General features: G+C 54.2%; 1 protein-coding gene across 1 annotated transcript in view; it reads right to left on the reverse strand.

Annotated features, from left to right (window-relative positions):
* Positions 1-25,651, reverse strand: part of LOC140385346 (proton-coupled zinc antiporter SLC30A8-like) — an 87,955-nt gene that overhangs the window by 58,273 nt on the left and 4,031 nt on the right. The window contains exon 2 of the mRNA XM_072467413.1: positions 628-774. Coding sequence (XP_072323514.1) covers positions 628-774 — 147 coding nt within the window. The remainder of the gene's footprint in view (positions 1-627; positions 775-25,651) is intronic.

Below are 25,651 nucleotides of genomic sequence, written 5' to 3' on the forward strand. Positions count from 1 at the left end.
CATTTTTTTTAAATAAATTTAGAGTACCCAATTCTTTTTTTCCAATTAAGGAACAATTTTGCGTGGCCAATCCACCAACCTTGCACATCTTTTTGAGTTGTGGGGGTGAGACCCATGAAATGTGCAAACTCCACACAGAGGGTGACGCAGGATCGAACCCGGGTCCTTAGCGCCATGAGGCAGCAGTGCTAACCACTGCACCACCATGCTGCCCTTTACTGTATATTTCATGATAGTTCTTGTCATAAATAAACCGTAATCGTGTTTTCATTTACAAACCTGGTGACTGTGATTATGGGCAGCCGAGGGACAAAAACGTCAGGTATTTTAATAAGAATTATTGGTTAATTCACTTATGTTGTGACTCCGGGGCACGTAGAGCTGGAATTGACCGTGCACTAGTTGTAACAAATTTCAGGGTTGGTTTCTACGGCATATTTTGGGTATGGGATGCTCCGAACCAAAACATTGCTGAAATTTAGTTTCGAACCAAAACATTGCTGAAATTTAGTTTACACTCGTTAAACTTCAGAAAATAATCCCCCCCCCCCCCCCCCCGGTCCCAATAATTCTGATGCTTCCCTTTAAGCAAACAGAAAACTGCAAGTACTTTTCTGAAATTCTCACCTGCTCTATACCATCCAAAGGTTAATTTCTTTGTGGCCGGTCTTGATGATAACCATAATGAGCACAAGCTAATCAGAAAAGTTGTGACATCTGCAAGAAGATGTGCTGCATCTGTCATAACAGCCAAGCTCCCTGCTAGATAGCCACCTGAGAGAAACAATAGAAAGCTAAGTCAAGACAAACAATGAAATGATTCTATATGGACCTCGTAAAATAATCTAGTAAATACTAAACTCAATTCAATTAATTTTTATTGTAATCCTCTGCTTGTATATGGTCATAGGACATTCTGAGGTGCTTCACATGAGTACCATCAACAAGGTATGACACTGATCTAAGGGAATAATAGGGTCAGTGACCAAAGGTTTAGCCAAAGAGGTAGATTTTAAGGGGCCAGGAAAGCTAGAGAGGTGAAGGCCTGACTGCCAATGCTGGACTGATTAAAATCAGTGAAGGAGTGCAGAGACCTTAAGAGGTTGTAGGGCTATAGTAGGTTGCAATAAGAAGGTCATGCTGGCCGTTGGTGACATCATCTGAAAACACGGATTCCACATATACAATGACAACACCCAGCTCTACTTCGCCACTACGAGTGCCCCTCCACTGTCTAGGGTTGTCATGCTTCTTGTCCAACATCCAGCACTCGATGAGCAGATATTTGTTCCAACAAAATACAAAGTAGACCTAAGCCATTGGGCAGGATCTTCCAGTCTCGCCAAAGGCAACCCCCTGTGGCGGGTTCCACAATAATGGGACAGTCAAGCCGCGTAAAACATCATAAACATCAGCAGGACCGGAAGATCTCACCGACAGCCAATGGGGAGCTGTCTCTGCCATCAGAAAACACACTACTGCGGGTTGGGGGGGGGGGGGGGGGGGGTCCTGCCCCAAACTCTGTTCCCTAGCTACAGACTCCATCCCCACCCTGGCCACTGCTTGAAGTTGAGCCAGACTGCTCGCAATTTCACAACAAGCATAACATTGTCTATCGCTGATCCTGCCTCATAAGAACACCAGTAATAGAAGCAGAAGTAAGCCACCGGGCTCTTCAAACCTACCCCGTCATTCAACACAATCATGGTTGATCTATGCCGACCTCAATTGCTTTTCTGTGCCATTTCCCCATAGCCCTCCATTCCTCGATCTATCAAATATTTATCCACCTCAACTTTAAATACTTCTAATGATCCAGCCTCCACCAAAGAATTCTAGAGATTCATCACCCTCTGTGAGAAGAAATCTTTACACAACTCAGTTTAAATGACCGGCCCTTTATCTTGTAGCTGAGTCTTTCCCACTAATGAAAACATCTCACCATCTACCCTGTCAAGCCCCCTCGGGCTCTTATATGTTTGAATAAGATCAACCCTCACTGTTCTAAACTCCAAAGAATACAGACTCATAATCTCTCTTGATAAGACAACCCACTCATCCAGGAATTAGCCTGGCGAATCTCCTTTGGACTGCCTCCAATTTAACTCTATCCTGTTTTCAGTAAGGGAATCAAAATTGAATGCAGTATTCCATATGAGGACTCACCAACACCATATCCTGTACAATTGCAAGAAAACCTCCCAACTTTCAAACTCCAACCCCTTTGTTATAAAGCTAAAATGTCATTTGCCTTCTTAACTACTTGTTGGACCTGCCTGCTAGCATTTTGTGATGGACTAGAACACCCAGACCCCTCTGTATTTCACTCACCTGCAGTTTCTCTTCAATTAGATAATTTGCCTTTTGATTCCTCCTACCACTTCCCCACATTAAACATCATTTGTCGGGTTTTCACCCAGTCACTCAATCTATCTATATCCCATTGCAGAATCACAATATCCTCATCACAATATGCCCTTCCACCTATTTTTGTATCATCAGAAGATTTGGAAACCTACATCCTGCTGCTTCTTCCAGGTCATTTATGTAAATAGTGAACAACTGCAGGTCAAGAACTTCGTTGCTAGAGGGATGGAGTTCAAGACTAGGGAGGTTATGCTGCAATTGTATAGGGTGTTGGTGAGGCCGCATCTGGAGTATAGTGTTCAGTTTTGGTCTCCTTACCTGAGAAAGGACATATTGGCACTGGAGGGAGTGCAGAGGAGATTCACTAGGTTGATCCCAGAGTTGAGGGGATTAGACTATGACGAGAGGTTGAGTAGGCTGTACTCATTGGAGTTTAGAAGGATGCGGGGGGATCTTATTGAAACATATAAAATTATGAAGGGAATAGATAGGATAGATGCGGGCAGGTTGTTTCCACTGGTCGGGGAAAGCAGAACTAGGGGGCATAGCCTCAAAATAAGGGGAAGTAGATTTAGGACGGAGTGTAGGAGGAACTTCTTCACCCAAAGGGTTGTGAATCTCTGGAATTCCTTGCCCAGTGAAGCAGTTGAGGCTCCTTCTTTAAACGTTTTTAAGAAAAAGATAGATACCTTTCTAAAGAATAAAAGGATTCGGGGATATGGTGTTCGGGCCGGAGAGTGGAGCTGAGTCCACAAAGATCAGCCATGATCTCATTAAATGGCGGAGCAGGCTCGAGGGGCCAGATGGCCTACTCCTGTTCCTAGTTCTTATGGTCCCTGTGGTACTCCACTAGTCACACCTTTCCATTCTGAAAAGAACCCATTTATTCCAACTGTTTTCTATGTGACAACCAGTTTTCTATCCATGCTAACACACTTCCTTCAGTTCCATGGCTTTAATTTTATGCACCAGACTCTTGTCAAATGCCTTTTGAAAATCTAAATATACTACATCTACAGGTTCTACTCTATCTACTCTCCTTGGAACTTCGTCAAAGAATTCGAGCAAATTTGTCAAACATGATTTACCTTTCATAAAACTATGTTGACGAGGTTTGATTATACTCAGCTTTCCTAAATGATTAGCTATTTGCTCTTTGATTATTGACTCCAGCATCTTGCCAATAATAGTATTAAACTAACCGGCCTATAGTTCCATGTCTTTTGCCTTTCTCCCTTTTTGAACAAGGAGTCACATCGGCTGTTTTCCAATCTTCCGGTACAAGCTATGAAAAATTTCAACCAACGGGTCCACTATCTCTGCAGCCACTTCTATTAAAACCCTAGTGTGCAGTTCATCAGGTTCTGGTGACCTGCCCACCTTTAGCCTCTTGTGTTTCTCTAATACTCTATGATTGGGATTTTTGTAAGTTCGACTATATTATTTGAAATCGGCCCGTCTGATACCTTAGGGATATTTGCAATGTCTTCTTCTGTGAAGACTGATGCACAAAGTTTATTTCTTTGTTTGCTGTTATCAATTCATCAGCCTCGTTCAGTAGAGGTCCAACATTTACCTTAGCCACCCACTTCCTATTTATATATCCATTGAAACTCTTTTTACTTTTATAACTGCAGGCAAGTTTTCTCTCAAAATTCATTTTCTCCCTTATGTGGTTTTTAGTCTTTTGCTGTCAATCATGGCTAGATGTTTAAAAACATTGCTTTAGTTTAACAGCTGGTTACTTGAAATCCACTCAAGCTAAAGGGAAATGAGATTAAACAATCCAGACAGCTGGTTGTGTGCAAGCTGTCAATCACATCCTAGTAAAATCAATTTCACACGGATATGAATGAAATTCTTGCAGATCAAAGTTCTGAGGGCGCTTAAACCCAGCTGATGTGCTTTTCTCTTTCTAGGAATTTATAGGTGCTGCTTCCTCCGCTTGAGCCGGCAGGTGCATTGCACAGGTGGGTTTTAAAGCAGTGATTTTGTTTCATCGCCTTTGACTGGATTATTCTCTAGCTTCCAGGCCAGGGGTCTCTGCAATTGGGGCGGGGGGGGTTCCAGGCAGAGGTCTCTGGAATGGAAGACTTCCAGGCAGAGGTCTCTCTTATGGGGGGGGGGGGTCTTTTATGGGGGATGGGGGGGAGAGTTCTGGTGGGGGTGCTCTCTTCTGGGCGGGGGGGGGGGGGGGGGGGGGGGGTTCTAGTGTGGGCTCTCTTATGGGGGATCTCTGGTGGGGGGCTCTCTTACGGGGGTTGGGTCATCCTCATACTGCAGGAGGGGGGGTGACTCAGAGAATCCCATGGATTTTTATTCTCCTTTTTCCATTTTCTTGAGAATCCCATGGTTGGGTGGGTGGGTGGGGAGGCGGAATTGTGTTGCAGGGGGAGGGGGGGCCCAGCCACCGGACCCTTGCTATTGGGCCAGCTGCTCAAAACGTAAACCCAATAGTGAGATTCACGAGAGAATCCCTCGCAATCCTCACCATCCATAAATTTGCATGGCAAGGGATAGTGAACCCCCTCGGATTTGCGAGACATCTCTGCCAGGAGAATATAGGGCGGAATTCTCCCCCCCCCCCCCTCCCCACGCCGGGTGGGTAATCGCCCGGGCGCCACGAGAGTCTCGCCACGCCGCCCCAACACCAGCATGCAATTCTCTCTCTCTTCCCGCCCCCCCCCCCCCTCAACCGTCGCAGCGAGAATCACGGCTGACCGCTGGGGGGGGGGGCGGAGATTCTCTGGCCGGGATGGGCTGAGCGGCCTGCCCAACATGACAGGTTCGCACCGGCGCCATCCACACCAGGTCGCTGCCGGCGGGAACAGCGCAGGAACACTGGGAAAGGCCGCCTTTGGTGGGGGGGGGGGGCTCAAAAGGGATCTGGCCCGTGATCGGTGCCCACCGATCGGCGGGCCAGCTTCTCTGAAGGAGGACCTCCTTTCCTCCACCGCCCCGCAAGATCCATCCGACATCTTCTTGCGGGGCCGCCGCGGGGAGGACGGCAACTGCGCATGCGCGGGTGATATCATTTACACGCACCGGTCGCGTCATTTACGCAGCGCCGCTTTTACGCGGCGCCAAGGCCTGGCGCGCGTAAATGACGCGGCGCCGCTCCTAGCCCCCCGGGGTCGGGAGAATAGGGGGCTGGGAGCGGGCTCCGACGCCGGAGTGAAACACCCCGGTTTTCACTCGGGCGTCGGGACTTGAGGCCTCCCGATGGGAGAATTGCGCCCCATAGTCTCCCAAACGGAGAATTCCAGTCCTTGGTTCTTCAAGTGTTAATTGTTCGAGATTTTTAAAAGATTTCCTTTCTGGCATATTTTTGCACTCTCAGTCTCAATGCACTGTCTTCATTTCTCTTTCTGTACCTGATTTGACATTCACTCGAATTTACATTTCCTTCGGAGGCCTTCCATTGCTTATCATTCAATCTGATCAAATGCTTATTCACACATGTCCCAGATTCCAGGTTTCCTCACTGAGTGGCTTTTAACTCAAACTTTCAACAATTTAGTTGCAAAAATATTCTAGAATCATAGAATTTACAGTGCAGGAGGCCATTCTGCCCATCGAGTCTGCACCTGTCCTTGGAAAGAACACCCTACCTCCACCCTATCCCCACACCTCCACCCTATCCCCGTAACCCCACCTAACCTTTTTTGGACACGAAGGGCAATTTAGCATAGCCAATCCACCTAACCTGCACATCTTTGGACTGTGGGAGGAACCCGGAGCACCCGGATGAAACCAACGCAAACACAGCAACACTGTGCAGACTCCGCACAGACAGTGACCCAAGCTGGGAATCAAACCTGGGATCCTGGAGCTGTGAGGCAACTGTGCTAACCACTGTGCTACCGTACTGCAGCTAACCCGAAAGATGCAGAGACAATTCCAACAGCAGACACTATTTCATGTCCTGCATCAATTTTTGACTATTCCAATGCTCTCCTACCACCTTCCCATCTCCCACCTCCATGAGCTTCAGCTCACCCAAAGTTCTTCTGCTTGTATACCTGTATTCTAACATGCACAAAGACCTGTTCATCTTTTCTCCAGTGCATGTTGGTCTGTATTAATTCCCAGTACTGCAACGTTTCAATTTTCAAGTTCTTATCCTGGCCTTCAAATCAGTCCATGGTCTCACACCGTCCTATCATGGAAACTCCACTGTCCCTAAAACCGTCGGAGACCTGGGGCGTCATTCTCCGGCCCCCCAGAGGGTCGGAGAATGGCCGTTGGCCGCCGTGAATCCCGCCCCCGCTGAAGTCTCCGAAGGGAGAAAAGTCGGCGGGGCGTTAATGGCGCCGCTGCCGCGGAGAATGTCACGGGTCTGCGCAAGGCAGCCGATTTTCGGCCTGCCGATATTCTCCCTTCCGGATGGGCCGAAGTCCCGTCGACGTGATGACCGTTCACGTCGATTTGAATCAAACCTCCTTTTCATCGGCGTGACCCGGTGCTCCAGGCTCACGCCGACCAGCGAGGAGGTGAGTGACAGCCTGGGGGGTTGGCTCTGGGCAGGAAATGGCGTGGCCGCAGACTGATTGCGTGAGGAGAGGTGTGTCTCGGCTTGTGTGTGTGTGTGTGTGCGGCGGGGGGGGGGGGGGGGGGGGGGGGGGGGTGGTTAGAGTAGGCTGGGCTCCGGGGGAGTGCCGGGAGGGGGTCCGTGCTGGGCTGGAGGTTGGGGGTTGGGGGGGGTCCGTGCCAGGGTGGAGGTTGGGGGTTGGAGGGGGTCCGTGCTGGGGTGGAGGTTGGGGGTTGGAGGGGGTCCGTGCCGGGGTGGAGGTTGGGGGTTGGGGGGGGTCCGTGCCGGGGTGGAGGTTGGGGGTTGGGGGGGGTCCGTGCTGGGGTGGAGGTTGGGGAGGGGGTCCGTGCTGGGGTGGAGGTTGGGGGTTGGGGGGGGGTCCGTGCCGGGGTGGAGGTTGGGGGTTGGAGGGGGTCCGTGCTGGGGTGGAGGTTGGGGAGGGGGTCCGTGCTGGGGTGGAGGTTGGGGGTTGGGGGGGGGTCCGTGCCGGGGTGGAGGTTGGGGGTTGGAGGGGTCCGTGCCGGGGTGGAGGTTGGGGGTTGGGGGGGGTCCATGCTGGGGTGGAGGTTGGGGAGGGGGTCCGTGCTGGGGTGGAGGTTGGGGGTTGGGGGGGGGGTCCGTGCCGGGGTGGAGGTTGGGGGTTGGAGGGGGTCCGCGCCGGGGTGGAGGTTGGGGGGGGTCCATGCTGGGGTGGAGGTTGGGGAGGGGGTCCGTACTGGGGTGGAGGTTGGGGGTTGGGGGGGGTCCGTGCTGGGGTGGAGGTTGGGGTTGGAGGGGGTCCGTGCCGGGGTGGAGGTTGGGGGGGGTCTGTGCTGGGGTGGAGGTTGGGGGGTTGGTGGGGGTCCGTGCTGGGGTGGAGGTTGGGGAGGGGGTCCGTGCCGGGGTGGAGGTTGGGGGTTGGAGGGGGTCCGTGCTGGGGTGGAGGTTGGGGAGGGGGTCCGTGCTGGGGTGGAGGTTGGGGGGGGGTCCGTGCCGGGGTGGAGGTTGGGGGTTGGAGGGGGTCCGTGCCGGGGTAGAGGTTGGGGGTTGGGGGGGGTCCGTGCTGGGGTGGAGGTTGGGGAGGGGGTCCGAGCTGGGGTGGAGGTTGGGGGTTGGGGGGGGTCCGTGCCAGGGTGGAGGTTGGGGAGGGGGTCCGTGCCGGGGTGGAGGTTGGGGGGGGTGGGTCTGTGCCGAGGAGGGTGATGGGAGGGCAAGTGAGTTGGTCCACCTGGCCAGGTGCCAGCCTCCAACAGTTGGACCCATGCGGTCCATGCCACCTGGCTGGGGGGAGGAGGGGATATGGGCAATGATGACATGTCGTCGTTCCCCTCCCCCCCACCAGGCCGTCATGTTTTCAGATCATCCAGCGATGTTGGCCGCCGTGGTGGCAGCCGCTCATGTCTATGTTGCCCTGGATGAGGAGGAGGAGGAGGAGGCTGCCGCAGAGGGGCAGGCGGCAGCCGCCCAGGCTGGAGGGACACCTGACCGACAGGACGAGGAGGGGGAGGAGGACGTCGCGGCCCCACGGCAACGGAGGCACCCGAGGGCGCCCCGTGTGTACCGGCCCCGGCAGTCATACCAGGACCTCACGGACCGGGAATGCAGGAGGAGACTCCGGATGAGCCGGGAAACCGTGGCACACTTCTGCCACCTGCTGGCACACCTGTCACCGCGTGGCACTGGCGGGGGACACCCTCTCCCCGTGTCCGTCAAGGTTACGATGGCCCTGAACTTTTATGCAACGGGGTCATTCCAGGCACCGTGTGGGGACCTGTCCGGCATATCGCAGACATCGGTGCACCGGTGCATCCGGGCAGTGACAGATGCCCTTTATGCCATGGCGCACCGCTACATCCGCTTCCCCGTGGACCGGGCCAGCCAAGATGCCCGGGCCGTGGGCTTCTCTGCCGTGGCCGGGTTCCCCATGGTCCAGGGCGCGATCGATGGGATGCACGTCGCCGTGCGGCTACCTGCAGATAACAGGGCCGTGTTCACTAATAGGAAGGGGACCTATTCGATGAACGTACAGGTGGTCTGCGACCACCGCATGATGATCCTGCACGTCTGCGCCCGTCACCCAGGCAGTGTACACGACTCATTCGTGTTGTCGCGGTCATCCATCCCCGGCATGTACGAGGGACGCCATCCCTGGCTGAGGGGCTGGTTGCTGGGCGACAGGGGCTACCCATTGCGATCGTGGCTGATGACGCCTATACGGAGGCCACGCAATGAGGCGGAGAACCGCTACAATGATGCCCATGTAGCGACAAGGGGAGTGATCGAGAGGTGCTTTGGCGTGCTGAAGATGCGTTCCAGGTGCCTGGACCTCACTGGGGGCGCCCTCCAGTATCGGTCAGATAGGGTCGGCCGCATCATTGTGGTGTGCTGCGTCCTGCACAACATAGCCCAGCAGAGGGACGATGTGCCGCAGGCAGAGGAGGGCGGAGTGGAGGAGCAGCAGGAAGAGGCACAGTCCTCCCCAGATGAGGGGGAAGGGGGCAATGGTCAGGGCAGACGGGGTAGAGACAGGCGGGTGGCTGTCCACCATTACCGGCTGGCCCAGCGGGCACGGGACAGACTGATAGACGCCCGCTTCACTGACTAGATGGGCGTGGGAATCGGGTAGTATGGCCACAGACCGCACACCATGGCAACAGCCGACCACCCACACCCCCCACCCATCCACCCACCCAGCACCCTCACCCCCCTCCCCAACCCCACCCACCCCACCCGCATGCACACCACCCCCCCCCCCCCCCCCATTGCCGATCCACCGGCGGCACAACGGGCCGGGCTCACACAGTTGCGGGTGGACGCGTGTCTATCGCAGGCCATGGAGGATGATGACAACCCGCCCTGCGATGAGCTCCTGGCTCTACATCGTTGGACTATGTCTGACCCATGGCCACAGTACCACCATCCACCCGGACCATCCCTGCATGCGGCTGTGACACTGCAGCGCACGGTCCCGTCCTCTGCCCGGGGGATGTTGATGGCGGCCCAGGGGGAAGGGGGCAGACTCACCTGGGGCTGAGGTAAGACCACCCCTCACACACACACTTGCGCTCAACGTACATGACACGCCCGCACACTTTGGACAGAGCACAAAGGCAGCTTCGGTAGGTGTAACATTGACTTTAATAACCAAAGGAGTTCATGCACGTGCCCTAGCCCCTAAAACTCATCTGTGCCCTGCACCCGTGCCAACTTACTCAGTGTCTAATTGTTTGGCCTTACGGGCCCTTTGGCTACGTCTACGTGGTTCCCCAGACGGTACAGCAGAACTGGAGGTGGACTCCTGTGATTCCTGCCCTCTGACACTGGATCCCTTTGGCGGCCGTTTCCTGGGGCGTCCTGGCCTAGATGGGCCAGGCTGCGGCCCGGGCGACTGGGATGGCGAGCTGCCAGCCTGTCCTGCCCGTTGCCCACCCGATGCACCTGGGACGGAAGGGGGGGGGGGGGGGAGTCCGAGGTGTCGCGGTGTACCGGGACCTCCCCTACAGAGGGAGCCGGGACGGACCACACCACCTCCTCCTCCCTCGGGGTGCCCGATGGCCCCCAGGCCTCTACATGGGTGGGGGATGCGAACGGACTGGCCATCCGACGCCCCCCCGACATCTGGCGCTGCCAGTCCTGGAGGCCCGTGCTGGTATCGACAGGGGTCTGCAGGTTTGCAGCCATGGAGCCCAGGGTGTTGGCAAACCCTGTCTGTGACAGTGCGACGCCGGCTCGCACATGGCCACTGGCGCCAATGCCCTCAGCGATGGCCTGCTGAGACTGGGCCATGGCCTGCAGAGACTGGGCCATGGCCTGCAGAGACTGGGCCATGGCCTGCAGAGACTGGGCCATGGCCTGCAGAGACTGGGCTATGGCCTGCTGAGACTGGGCCATGGCCTGCTGAGACTGGGCTATGGCGTTGAGCGCCTCTGCCATCTGGCGCTGGCACTGGCTCATGGCCTCCTGTGAGAGGGCAGCCATTTCCTGGGCCACAGACGCCGCCTGCACGGAAGGCCCCAGGCCTCGCAAACCGTTCCCCATGTCTGACACCGTCGCAACCATTGCCTCCACCGCGGACGCCACCCGTGCGGTGTCAGCCTGGATGGCACGCATGACCGGGACCACTCCCAGCTCCTGGACGCGGGTGGACTCCTCCACCTGCGACCGCAGCCGCCGCAAGCCGCCCGTCACCCTCTTCGCTCGTCTCCGGGTCGGTGGTTGCATCGGATCTATGTGTGGGTGTGGTAACTGCAGGAACCCGGGATCCATCTGGGCGGCAGATGTTCGCTTGGCCTGGGCTGCCCTCTGACCGCCCGGTCCCTCTGCTGCTCCTACCTCCACCTGCTGTACCGGGACGGCTGTGTTGTGCACACCAGTGAGTGTACCAGACGCCTCAACACTAAAGTGCCCAACCGTGGTGAGTGTTTCTGCGATGGTGGAGGGTGTTGGTGACAGCAGTGGCTTTGTGTCGTGCTCTTCGTCCCACTCTGACTCCATGGCACTTTGGGGTGGGGGTTCGTCTCCACCCATCCACTCTGAGTCACTGTCCGGTATTTCGTCTTCCCGGGTAGGGGTGTCCTGGGTAGTGCTGTCCCGGGTAGGGGTGTCCTGGGTAGTGGTGTCCTGGGTAGTGGTGTCCTGGGTAGTGGTGTCCTGGCTCGGATGTGACGGGGGCCTGTGGCTGCCCCCCTCATTGCTGGGTGGTTGCTCCCGCACGTGACGAGGGGTGTCGTCTCCCTGTTGTTCCAGGTCTCTCCGTCTCCCGTGGTGTGCGAGGGGCATCCTGCGGGCGTCGCATGCTGGAGGGTCCGGGTCTCTCCGTTTCCCGTGGTCTCCGAGGGGCATCCTGCGGACCTCGCATGCTGGAGGGTCCGGGTCTCTCCGTCTCCCGTGGTGTGCGAGGGGCATCCTGCGGGCGTCGCATGCTGGAGGGTCCGGGTCTCTCCGCCTCCCGTGGTGTGCGAGGGGCATCCTGCGGGCGTCGCATGCTGGAGGGTCCGGGTCTCTCCGTCTCCCGTGGTCTCCGAGGGGCATCCTGCGGGCGGTGTGCATCTGCGGGGTTGGGTGCCTGGACGTTTGGTCCTGCGATACACAATGAAGCATGCATGGTTAGACATCAGGCAGTGATCAGGTGATACGGGGGAGGGGGATATAGGGGAGGGGGGATATGGGGACGGGCTGTCGGTGGCTCACTTGCTGGTGGGCCCCCGACCTCTGCATCAGCAACCTCCCGGTCTTCAGGTCCGCCAGCCAGTTCCAGGGCCCTTTCCTCATGTACGGTCAGTGGCCTCTCATCAGCGGGCCCTCCTCCAGTCCTCACATGCTCCCTATTGTTGTGTGCGCGCTTCTCCTGTGGGGGGGGGGGTGGCAGGGGTAAAAGGCAACAGTGTTAGGCGGGTATATGAATGCACGCCATCGGTTGCGCGTGCATTGCAGAGGTTAAGGTTGGGGCTGGATTCACTTGGGGATATGGGGGAGGGGGGATATGGGGGAGGGGGGATATGGGGGACGGGGGGATATGGGGAGGGGGGATATGGGGACGGGCTGTAGGTGGCTCACTTGCTGGTGGGCCCCCGACCTCTGCATCAGCAACCTCCCGGTCCTCAGGTCCGCCAGCCAGTTCCAGGGCCCTTTCCTCATGTACGGTCAGTGGCCTCTCATCAGCGGGCCCCCCTCCAGTCCTCACATGCTCCCTATTGTTGTGTGCGCGCTTCTCCTGTGGGGGGGGGGGTGGCAGGGGTAAAAGGCAACAGTGTTAGGCAGGTATATGAATGCACGCCATCGGTTGCGCGTGCATTGCAGAGGTTAAGGTTAGGGCTGGATTCACTTGGGGATATGGGGGAGGGGATATGGGGGAGGGGGGGATATGGGATATGGGGGATATGGGGATGGGGGGGATATGGGGGAGGGGGGATATGGGGGAGGGGGGATATGGGGGAGGGGGGATATGGGGGAGGGGGGGATATGGGGGAGGGGGGGATATGGGGGAGGGGGGATATGGGGGAGGGGGGATATGGCGGAGGGGGGATATGGCGGAGGGGGGATATGGCGGAGGGGGGATATGGCGGAGGGGGGATATGGCGGAGGGGGGATATGGCGGAGGGGGGATATGGGGAAGGGGGGATATGGGGAAGGGGGGATATGGGGAAGGGGGGATATGGGGAAGGGGGGACATGGGGAGGGGGATATGGGGATATGGCGGAGGGGGGATATGGCGGAGGGGGGATATGGCGGAGGGGGGATATGGCGGAGGGGGGATATGGGGAAGGGGGGACATGGGGAAGGGGGGATATGGGGAAGGGGGGATATGGGGATATGGGGGAGGGGGGATATGGGGGAGGGGGGATATGGGGGAGGGGGGATATGGGGGAGGGGGGATATGGGGGAGGGGGATATGGGGGAGGGGGATATGGGGGAGGGGGATATGGGGGAGGGGGATATGGGGGAGGGGGATATGGGGAGGGGGGATATGGGGGAGGGGGGATATGGGGGAGGGGCGGAAATATGGGGGAGGGGGGATATGGGGAGGGGGGATATGGGGGAGGGGGGGATATGGAGGAGGGGGGATATGGGGGATATGTGGGAGAGGGGATTATGGAGAGGCTCACCCTGCCTGCTCTGACAAGGTCGTTCACCTTCTTGTGGCACTGGGTGCCTGTCCGTGGTGTCAGGGCCACAGCGGTGACGGCCTCTGCCACTTCCCTCCACAGACGCCGGCTGTGGCGTGGGGCAACTCTGCGGCCGTGCCCGGGATGCAGGGCGTCCCTCCTCTGCTCCACCGCGTCCAGGAGCGCCTCCACATCGCGTGACTCGAACCTCGGGGCTGAGCGACGGCCAGCCATCCAGTCGGGTGTTGCGGTCGGGTGTTCCGGTCGGTTGGGGGGAGCTGCGCGGCCTTATGAGCCGTCACGCCGTGCAGCGCGTATGACGCTGCGCGGCGTGAACCACTGCGCAAGCGCGGATCCCGTTACGTCGCTGCTAGCCCATTTCGGGCCGGAGACTATCGTCCCATTTTTATGACGTGACGCAAGTGGGATTTGCGCCGTTTTGTGCGCCGATCGGCGGACTTTCCGCCGATAACGGAGAATTTCGCCCCTGAATTCCTCCAATGCTGCTTCTTGGATATCCCTCACTTTAATCATTCCACCATTTGTGACCAAACTTTCATCTGCCTCAGCTCCAAGTTCTAGAATTTCCTCTCTTAAACCTCTCTAACATCTCTCCTTTAAGATGTATTTAATCCCTGCCTCCTCTTTTGGTATTTGCTCTCATATTTCCTTATGTGCCAATTATGTATTAAAATTTGTTTGATGATGCTTCTGTCATACTACATTGAAGGTGATGAGGTTTTTAGTGTTGAACTCCTGCCTTGAAGGATTCACCGATTGTGACAGGTGAAATATTATGAACAGTTATTACTGATCCCCTGTGCTTCAATTTTAGTTGTTTATGTTATCTGTTCTCATGTAGTATCTGGGGCGAAATTCTCCGTAATCGGCGCGATGTCCGCCGACCAGCGCCAAAACCGGCGCAAATCAGTCCGGCATCGCGTCGTCCCGAAGGTGCGGAATCCTCCACATCTTGAGCGGCCGAGCCCTAACCTTGAGGGGCTAGGCCCGCACCGGACTGATTTCCGCCCCGCCAGCTGGCGGGAAAAGGCCTTTGGTGCCCCGCCAGCTGGCGCGGAAATGACATTGCCGTGCGGCGCATGCACGGGAGCGTTAGCGGCCGCTCACGGCATCCCCGCGCATGCACAGTGGAAGGGGGTCTCTTCCGCCTCCGCCATGGTGGAGACCACGGCAAAGGCGGAAGGAAAAGAGTGCCCCCACGGCACAGGCCTGCCCGCGGATCGGTGGGCCAAGCCACTATGGGGGCAGCCCCCGGGGCCAGATCGCCCCACGCACCCCCCAGGACCCCGGAGCCCGCCCGCGCTGCCTTGTCCCGCCAGTAAGAGAGGTGGTTTAATCCACGCCGGCGGGACAGGCATTCCAGCAGCGGGACTTCGGCCCATGCGGGCAGGAGAATCGCCGGGGTGGGCCCGCCAACCGGCGCGATTCCCGCCCCCGCCGAATCTACGGTGCCGGAGAATTCGGCAACCGGCGGGGGTGGGATTCACGCCAGCCCCTGGCGATTCTCCAACCCGGCGGGGGGGTCGGAGAATCCCGCCCTTTTTCTCTGTAGTTCGGTGGATTTAACATACAAGTAAATTTTAGAAAACTCTGGTGTTTGCTCATTCATTTTAAATGGTATAATTTCAGAATATGTCCATGGTTTATTGTCCGTCAGTCTTTTTCAGTCACACGTGATTGAGGCCATTTTTGCATTTTGTTTTTATTGACTTCACTTACAGTTTAATGGATAATTTAAATGGATAATTTGCCTAATTCTTGAGGAACTTGAGGAACAGATCCCCTCAGTGAAGGATGAAAGATTCTTCTTTAAATCGACAGTTCCAACGCGCCACAGCAAAAAACCGCACCGACCTCCTCAGAAGACAAACATGGGACACAACCGACAGAATACCCTTCGTCGTCCAGTACTTCCCCGGAGCGGAGAAACTACGACATCTTCTTCACAGCCTTCAACACGTCATCGATGAAGGTGAACATCTTGCCAAGATCATCCCCACACCCCCACTACTTGCCTTCAAACCGCGCAACCTCAAACAAACCATTGTTTGCAGCAAACTACCCAGCCTTCAGAACAGTGACCACGACACCACACAACCCTGCCATGGCAATCTCTGCAAGACGTGCCAGATCATCGACATGGATACCACCATTACACGTGAGGACACCACCCACCAGGTACGCGGTACATACTCATGCGACTCAGCCAACGTTGTCTACCTCATACGCTGCAGGAAAGGATGCCCCAAAGCGTGGTACATTGGCGAGACCATGCAGACGCTGCGACAACGAATGAACGGACATCGCGCGACAATCACCAGGCAGGAATGTTCCCTTCCAGTCGGGGAACACTTCAGCTGTCAAGGCATTCTGTATCTGATCTCCGGGTAAGCGTTCTCCAAGGCGGCCTTCAGGATGCGCGACAACGCAGAATCGCCAAGCAGAAACTTATACCCAAGTTCCGCACGCAAGTGCGGCCTCAACCGGGACCTGGAATTCATGTCACATTACATTCATCCCCCACCATCTGGCCTGCAAAATCCTACCAACCGTCCTGGCTTGACACAATTCACACCTCTTTAACCTGGGGTTACCCCATCTCTGGATCTGTAAAGATTTAATCACCTGCTAATGCTCATATTCCAAGCATTGTCTGGCATCTTTGAATCTGTCTATATATATGTTTCTGGAACATACCTCTTCATTCACCTGAGGAAGGAGCAGTGCTCCGAAAGCTAGTGTTTGAAACAAACCTGTTGGACTTTAACCTGGTGTTGTAAAACTTCTTACTTTAAAAGGAGAGAATGAACATTCAGGCATTTATAGAAAGTGACGGGCTAGTAGATCAACTGAATGTGAAAAACATAAATGTCACTTATTTCCTACCTCTATTTTAAAACAAGGAATGAATGGATCAATGGGACAGAAGACTCTGCATTTGAAAGACGCACATACACAATTCTAAATGTGTTTCCTATATCCTTTTAGGGATATTTTAGAAAAAGATTCAACAGTCTGAAGGAAAAATACAAGTTTGCTTTTTTGCAATTTTTTCTGGAAAGCCATATAAAATAATACTTTTCATTAACACGTAAAACAAAAATATTCCTTGAATTAAATGAATAGAAAGTACAAACAACATTTGAAGATGAAAAATAAACAAATAAGCTCTAAAGTCATGGGGCCATTCTATGCACTCCGCTAAAGTGAGTCTACTAGAATGGACCGATCTAAAGTCGGCAATGTTAGCACCCAGCCTTAAGTGAAAGTTTCTGTGGTGGGCTTATCAGTAGAATCTTCATTTAGCCCAAAATTAGCACTGACATAAAAGGAAGGGAATGAGACAGAGTCTGAGAAACATCATAAATTGAGTTCTTGTACCATGGTCCTCAGTCAGGATAAAGTATATGGTTGGCACACCTGACCTCACCAGATGTACCTGCTTGATCCTGACAGAATTAGGACCCACTGTGGGGGTTGAGGCTTTGATCAGGAGCTTGATAAGGAGTCTAAGAAGTGTTGGGTCTTGAGGATCGGACATCTGATATGCACCTCCTGGCATCTGCTGTTGACAGTCGTGGAATCTTTACACAGGCCAAGGCAGGAGTGCCATACAAGCATAAACAACGTGATAAAGTAACAGTTATTCAGCACTCTTGCCAAACCTATGTGCTCGAGCATGTTTGATGCAGTGTTCTTTGTCTATCCCAATTTTCTCAAACAAATAATCCAGAATATGTTTAAGCATAACATTATGGATACGTAAAAGCCTCGTACTGTTAGATTATTCCATTGTGGGGCTGAATTTTCTTGACCATTGCGTTGGAGTACACCAAAAAGGTTTAAAAATCAGCAAGTTTGGGGTATGCCAAGTGTGGTATTATAGGTATTACGGTACCTGATAGGCTAAAGTACCATTGGTGGAAACTGTATGCTTTCTATTGGTTAAAATGTATGATAGTTCTGCCCTGCTAGGCAGGGTATAAGAACCAGGGCCACCCCAGCAGCCTTCATTCTGTAGCTGAGCTGCTGGGGGAAACATCTAGCTTAATAAAGCCTTCAGTTGGACTACAACCTCGCTTTAGTAGTCATTCATCGTGCACCAATTTAATAAGCTAGTTTTTTTTAACGAAGAAAGGATGGAGCTCCGAATCAAGCCGGAGTGTCTGCAACTTAGCCCCCACGCAGCAAACACAGCGGCAATCTTTAAGCACCGGCTGGCGTGTTTTAAAGGGTATCTCGGGATGGCCGAAAATGCACCCACGGGAGAGCAGAAACTGCACGTCCTGCATTCAAGGGTGAGCCCGGAGATTTACACCCTCATCGAGGAAGCGGAAGACTTCAATGCAGCAATAGAGCTACTAAAAGGACACTATATTCGCCCGGTAAACCAGGTCTACGCCCGGCACCTGCTTGCAACAAGGCGACGAACCCCTGGGGAAATCGCTGGAGGAATTCTACCGTGCACGCCTGGTGTTGGGAAGAAGCTGCAGCTGCCCTCAAGTTTCAGTGAGCAAACACACGGAACTTTTAGTCCGGGACGCTTTCGTGGCAGGTATGCGTTCTTCACAAATCTGCCAGCGTCTGTTAGAAAAGGACATCCTGGGTCTCAGGGAGGCACGGGCCCTTGCAGGCTCCCTGGATGTGGCCTCCAGGAACGCCCGCGCTTACGTTCCCGACTGCGCGGCAGCCCCTTGGGCAGCGTGGAACCCCTCTGTGGCCGACCCCGAGACTTCCCTCCTTCCCCCACAGGCCTGCGCTGCAAGACGGCCTGGCAACCCGGAGGGGCCCCGCTGCTACTTCTGCGGGCAGGGCAAGCACCCCTGCCAGCGCTGCCCAGCCCGCGCATCCACCTGCAAGGGATGCGGCAGAAAGGGCTATTTCGTGGGGGTATGCCAGGGTCTCCGGCGGCGAATGCGGACCGCAACCACAAACTTCTCCACGGGCCCCGTGCAGCCAGCGGTCACCGCCATCTTCATATTCCAGGGCCATGTGCGGACCCGGTGCCGCCATCTTGTTCCGCGGACGCCACCTTGGAGGGATGGGCGCCGCCATTTTGTGCACTCCCAGCCATGTGCAACCAATGGGAGCCGCCATCTTGGATGAACCCCCAGGACCCCAGCTCAGCTGACCACGCACTGCCCGAAGAGAACTCTCAACTGCTGCGATTAGCCTTGATGATTCTGGATCAGTCTCGGCCTCGAACACTCTCAACTGCTACGACGACCGTATTCATCAATGGGCACGAGACGTCCTGCCTAATCGACTCTGGGAGCACAGAGAGCTTCATACACCCTGACACAGTAAGGCGCTGTTCTCTCCTCATCCACCCCATTAATCAAAAAATCTCCCTGGCTACCGGTTCACACTCAGTGGAGATAAAGGGGTTTTGTGTAGCAAACACCTCACAGTCCAGGGAAGGGAGTTCAAAAATTTCCGTCTCTACGTCCTTCTCCACCTCTGCGCGGCTATACTCCTGGGTTTAGACTTCCAGTGTAACCTTCAAAGTCTGACTTTCAAATTTGGCGGCTGTATACCCCACCGTACTGTCTGCGGCCTCGCGACCCTCAAGGTCGACCCGCCTTCCCTGTTTGCGAACCTCACCCCGGATTGCAAACCCATCGCCACGAGGAGCAGACTCTACAGTGCCCAGGACCGGATCTTTATTAGGTCAGAGGTCTAAAGGCTACTGAGGGAAGGGGTCATTGAAGCCAGTAACTGCACCTAGAGAGTTCAAGTAGTGGTGGTAAAGACCGAGGAGAAGCATAGGATGGTCATCGACTACAGTCAGACCATCAATAGGTTTACGCAGCTAGACGCGTACCTTCTCCCCCGCATATCCGACCTGGTAAACAGGATTGTGCATTATAAGGTCTTCTCCATGGTGGATCTCAAGTCTGCCTACCACCAGCTCTCCATCCGTACTAGTGACCGCAAATACACTGCCTTCGAGGCAGATGGGCGGCACTATCACTTCTTAAGGGTTCCCTTTGGTGTCACCAACGGGGTCTCGGTCTTCCAGCGCGAGATGGACCGAATGGTTGACCGGTACGGTTTACGGGCAACATTCCCGTATCTCGATAATGTCACCATCTGCGGCCATGACCAGCAGGACCACGACACCAACCTCCGAAAATTTCTCCAGACCGCTAAAATCCTTAACCTTACATACAACAAGGATAAATGCGTGTTTAGCACCGACCGCCTAGCCATCCTCGGCTACGTAGTGCGAAATGAGATCTTGTATCATCCCGGGAAGCTAAACGAGCCTCCTGACACCCTGTCCCGCGGCACATGTGCCACCGCACAAGTGGACCGCCTCCAAGCCCTCCACGAGGACCTCTGCCACCCGGGGGTCACTCGCTTTTTCCATTTTGTCAAGACCCGCAACCTGCCCTACTCCATCGAGGAGGTCAGGACAGCCACCAGGGACTGCCAAATCTGCGCGGAGTGCAAACCGCACTTCTACCGACCAGAGAAAGCGCACCTGATAAAAGCATCCCGTCCCTTTGAATGCCTCAGCATGGACTTCAAAGGCCCCCTCCCCTCCACCGACCGCAACATGTACTTCCTGAACGTGATTGACGAGTACTCCCGGTTCCCATTCACCATCCCTGCCCCGTCATGACCGCAACCACCGTCATCAAGGCCCTCCGTAGTATCTTTGCACTGTTCGGGTTCCCCGCTTACATACACAGTGATATGGGGTCCTCTTTTATGAGCGACGAACTGCGTCAATTCCTGCTCAGCAAGGGCATCGCCTCGAGCAGGACGACCAGTTACAACCCCCGGGGTAACGGACAGGTAGAGAGGGAGAACGGAACGGTCTGGAAGACCGTCCTACTGGCCCTACGGTCCAGGAACCTCCCAGTCCCCCGCTGGCAAGAAGTCCTCCCGGATGCCCTCCACTCCATCCGGTCACTGCTTTGTACGACCACCAATCAGACACCTCACGAACGCCTCCTTGTCTTCCCTAGGAAGTCCTCCTCTGGGACCTCGCTCCCGACCTGGCTGGCAGTACCCAGACCCATCCTGCTACGAAAACACGGGCAGGCGCACAAGTCAGACCCGTTGGTCGAGAGGGTCCATATGTTCCATGCTAACCCCCAGTACGCCTACGTGGCGTACCCCGATGGCCGACAAGATATGGTCTCCCTACGGGACCTGGCGCCCGCCGGAACCCCACGCACATCCCAGGCACCAGTCCCACCCTCCCCTCCACCGCAGCACCTTACAGGAGGATCGGTCCTTCCACCGGCCCCATCTAGGCCCCCCCCAACCACCGACGCCCCCGCAGGCGCTCCATCCCAGGTCAACCGTTTTCCCCACCAGCGCCGTCTAGGGGTGCCGAAGCTGCCATGGAGATCAAAGCCATGCTCCCAGAGTCACAGACGCCCGAGCCTCCAACGGAGTCACCACCGAAGCTCCAACGATCACAGAGGAGGACCAGAGCCCATGGTCGACTGATTGCTTCATTTTAATTGTAAACTGTAAATATAAACCATCAAATGTACATAGCAATGAGAATTGTATATAGTTACTAAACACTGTACAGAGGTATTACGGTTCCTCCATAACGAATTATACCATGTTGCCATGTTTTGTAGTTTCAGGCCACCACCCCCGCCGGACTCTTTTTTTTTAACAGGGGCTGAATGTGGTATTATAGGTATTACGGTACCTGATAGGCTAAAGCACCATTGGTGGAAACTGTATGCTTTCTATTGGTTAGAATGTATGATAGCTCCACCCTGTTAGGCAGGGTATAAGAATCAGTGCCGTCCCAGTAGCCTTCATTCTGTACCTGAGCTGCTGGGGGAAACATCTAGCTTATTGAAGCCTTCAATTGGACTACAACCTTGCTTTAGTGGTCATTGATCGTGCATCACCAAGTCCTGCTCCCATTTGAAGTTTCACGTACTGGACTTGCACGAAGTGCAGCCTCAATTTGCACTAGGTATTCGCACATGAAGGACCTGGCATAAGACAGGAGTATAGGAACATAGACAGGACAGTCTGGGATCACAATGGAATAAGCTAAATCCAGTGGCAGTGATCCAGATCAGGGAAAGTGACTGGCACCTCTGAAAATTGGAAAATTTCTTTCCCCAAAACAGGTTTCAAGCTCACTCCTCTTTCGGAAGGGGGAAGCACATAGAGGGCTGAATTCTCTGCTTCCTGCTGCCAGCAGTGAGAATTGCGATCAGGCGGCGAATAGTCTGCAATGGAAAAATCACGATTTGCACCCGGTGCCGATTCTGAGTTCCCTGCTGGCAGCGTTAGGGAGGCTCGCGCCGGCAGGCCAATGCAATATCGTCATTTGCATGGACTTAAATCTCATTAGCGGGTTGCACACTGCATGCTCCACCCCTCCGTGATGCTCCACTCCTCTCAGGCGTAAATTATGCAGATGCAAATTGGTGCAAGTATTTACAAAGGGGACCAGGGTGACACGGCTGTTGAGGGGGAGCAAGAGGGTTTAAAAAACTCTCAAAATGTCTGGGCTTTCTGGGGAGTGGCTGCCTGGGCCCGGGAGTGCTGGCCCATTTGCATGTCCTTAATCACGGAACAAGAAATGACCCCAACGGGAATGTGAGGTGCATGCTATTCAGTTCCAGTGGGAACACTGACGACTGGATTCCCCGATTTTGAGGCTATGTCTGGAGCATGTGTCCAATCTTACGGCCAAAAAGACGGTGGTGCCCCCACACCAATGTTCCGTCCGATGGGGGGGCTAGCAGCTGCGCCACGTAAAGCCCAGCTTTACCTGCAGATACAGACGGAGAATTGCTGGGTCTGTGGCCACACGAGCGCATGTCAGCGACCTGCAGCAGGTCGCGGATGGCCGAGGCGGACCCAGCCTGCCAGATAGTTCCCCCCTCGCCACCCCCAGACCACCCCTCACCAGTACCCCCAGCCCCGCCGAAGACCCCCTGGCCAGAGGAACAGCCCCCACCCCAGCTGTGGCAGTACTGAACACAGTCTGCAGCCACCACTCGAGGTCCCCGAAAATTGTGAGCACACGTGCCCCATGCCGTCGGGAAATCGGCCCATCAGGGGCGGAGCACTGGGTGAGGGCCTCCAGTGACGTCCTGAGGTTGTCCCAACGGTGTACAGTGTACTCAGCGATGACGCCATCTTTGAAGTGGCGGAGCATCCAAAAAATGGCATCGCCCCCGATTTCGGCTTCAAAACGGATTCTCTGGCCAATTCAGAATGCAATTTCAGCATCAGCAACCGGAGAATCCAGGCAAAGAACAAACAAAAGAACAAAGAACAAAGAAACATACAGCACAGGAACAGGCCCTTCGGCCATCCAAGCCCGTGCCAACCATGCTGCCCGACTAAATTACAATCTTCTACACTTCCTGGGTCCGTATCCCTCTATTCCCATCCTATTCATGTATTTGTCAAGATGCCCCTTAAATATCACTATCGTCCCTGCTTCCACCACCTCCTCCGGTAGCGAGTTCCAGGCGCCCACTACCCTCTGCGTAAAAAACTTGCCCCGTACATCTACTCTAAACCTTGCCCCTCTCACCTTAAACCTATGCCCCCTAGTAATTGACCCCTCTACCCCGGGGAAAAGCCTCTGACTATCCACTCTTATGCCCCTCATAATTTTGTAGACCTCTATCAGGTCGCCCCTCAACCTCCTTCGTTCCAGTGAGAACAAACCGAGTTTATTCAACCGCTCCTCATAGCTAATGCCCTCCATACCAGGCAACATTCTGGTAAATCTCTTCTGCACCCTCTCTAAAGCCTCCGCATCTTTCTGGTAGTGTGGCGACCAGAATTGAACACTATACTCCAAGTGTGGCAGAACTAAGGTTCTATACAGCTGCAACATGACTTACCAATTCTTATACTCAATGCCCCGGCCAATGAAGGCAAGCATGCCGTATGCCTTCTTGACTACCTTCTCCACCTGTGTTGCCTCTTTCAGTGACCTGTGGACCTGTACTCCTAGATCTCTTTGACTTTCAATACTCTTGAGGGTTCTACCATTCACTGTATATTCCCTACCTGCATTAGACCTTCCAAAATGCATTACCTCACATTTGTCCGGATTAAACTCCATCTGCCATCTCACCGCCCAAGTCTCCAAACAATCTAAATCCTGCTGTATCCTCTTGACAGTCCTCATCGCTATCCGCAATTCCACCAATCTTTGTGTTGTCTGCAAACTTACTAATCAGACCAGTTACATTTTCCTCCAAATCATTTATATATACTACAAAGAGCAAAGGTCCCAGCACTGATCCCTGTGGAACACCACTGGTCACAGCCCTCCAATTAGAAAAGCATCCTTCCATTGCTACTCTCTGCCTTCTATGACCTAGCCAGTTCTGTATCCACCTTGCCAGCTCACCCCTGATCCCGTGTGACTTCACCCTTTTGTACTAGTCTACCATGAGGGACCTTGTCAAAGGCCTTACTTAAGTCCATATAGACAACATCCACTGCCCTACTTGCATCAATCATCTTAGTGACCTCCTCGAAAAACTCTATCAAGTTAGTGAGACACGACCTCCCCTTCACAAAACCATGCTGCCTCTCACTAATACGTCCATTTGCTTCCAAATGGGAGTAGATCCTGTCTCGAAGAATTCTCTCCAGTAATTCCCCTACCACTGAAGTAAGGCTCACCGGCCTGTAGTTCCCTGTATTATCCTTGATACCCTTCTTAAACAGAGGAACAACATTGGCTATTCTCCAGTCCTCCGGGACATCACCTAAAGACAGTGAGGATCCAAAGATTTCTGTCAAGGCCTCAGCAATTTCCTCTCCAGCCTCCTTCAGTATTCTGGGGTAGATCCCATCAGGCCCTGGGGACTTATCTACCTTAATATTTTTTAAGACACCCAACACCTCGTCTTTTTGGATCTCAATGTGACCCAGGCTATCTACACACCCTTCTCCAGACTCAACATCCACCAATTCTTTCTCTTTGGTGAATACTGATGCAAAGTATTAATTTAGTACCTCGCCCATTTCCTCTGGCTCCACACATAGATTCCCTTGCCTATCCTTCAGTGGGCCAACCCTTTCCCTGGCTACCCTCTTGCTTTTTATGTATGTGTAAAAAGCCTTGGGATTTTCCTTAACCCTATTTGCCAATGTCTTTTCGTGACCCCCTTCTAGCCCTCCTGACTCCTTGCTTAAGTTCCTTCCTACTTTCCTTATATTCCACGCAGGCTTCGTCTGTTCCCAGCCTTTTAGCCCGGACAAATGCCTCCTTTTTCTTTTTGACGAGGCCTACAATATCTCTCGTTATCCAAGGTTCCCGAAAATTGCCGTATTTATCCTTCTTCCTCACAGGAACATGCCGGTCCTGAATTCCTTTCAACTGACACTTGAAAGCCTCCCACATGTCAGATGTTGATTTGCCCTCAAACATCCGCCCCCAATCTATGTTCTTCAGTTCCCGCCTAATATTGTTATAATTAGCCTTCCCCCAATATAGCACATTCATCCTAGGACCACTCTTATCCTTGTCCACCAGCACTTTAAAACTTACTGAATTGTGGTCACTGTTCCCGAAATGCTCCCCTACTGAAACATCTACCACCTGGCCGGGCTCATTCCTCAATACCAGGTCCAGTACCGCCCCTTCCCTAGTTGGACTGTCCACATATTGTTTTAAGAAGCCCTCCTGGATGCTCCTTACAAACTCCGCCCCGTCTAAGCCCCTGGCACTAAGTGAGTCCCAGTCAATATTGGGGAAGTTGAAGTCTCCCATCACCACAACCCTGTTGTTTTTACTCTTTTCCAAAATCTGTCTACCTATCTGCTCTTCTATCTCCCGCTGGCTGTTGGGAGGCCTGTAGTAAACCCCCAACATTGTGACTGCACCCTTCTTATTCCTGATCTCTACCCATATAGCCTCACTGCCCTCTGAGGTGTCCTCCCGCAGTACAGCTGTGATATTCTCCCGAACAAGTAGCGCAACTCCGCCACCCCTTTTACATCCCCCTCTATCCCACCTGAAATATCTAAATCCTGGAACGTTTAGCTGCCAATCCTGCCCTTCCCTCAACCAGGTCTCTGTAATGGCAACAACATCATAGTTCCAAGTACTAATCCAAGCTCTAAGTTCATCTGCCTTATCCGTAATACTTCTTGCATTAAAACATATGCACTTCAG

Source organism: Scyliorhinus torazame, chromosome 11, assembly GCF_047496885.1.
Source record: "Scyliorhinus torazame isolate Kashiwa2021f chromosome 11, sScyTor2.1, whole genome shotgun sequence".
NCBI classification, from domain to species: domain Eukaryota; kingdom Metazoa; phylum Chordata; class Chondrichthyes; order Carcharhiniformes; family Scyliorhinidae; genus Scyliorhinus; species Scyliorhinus torazame.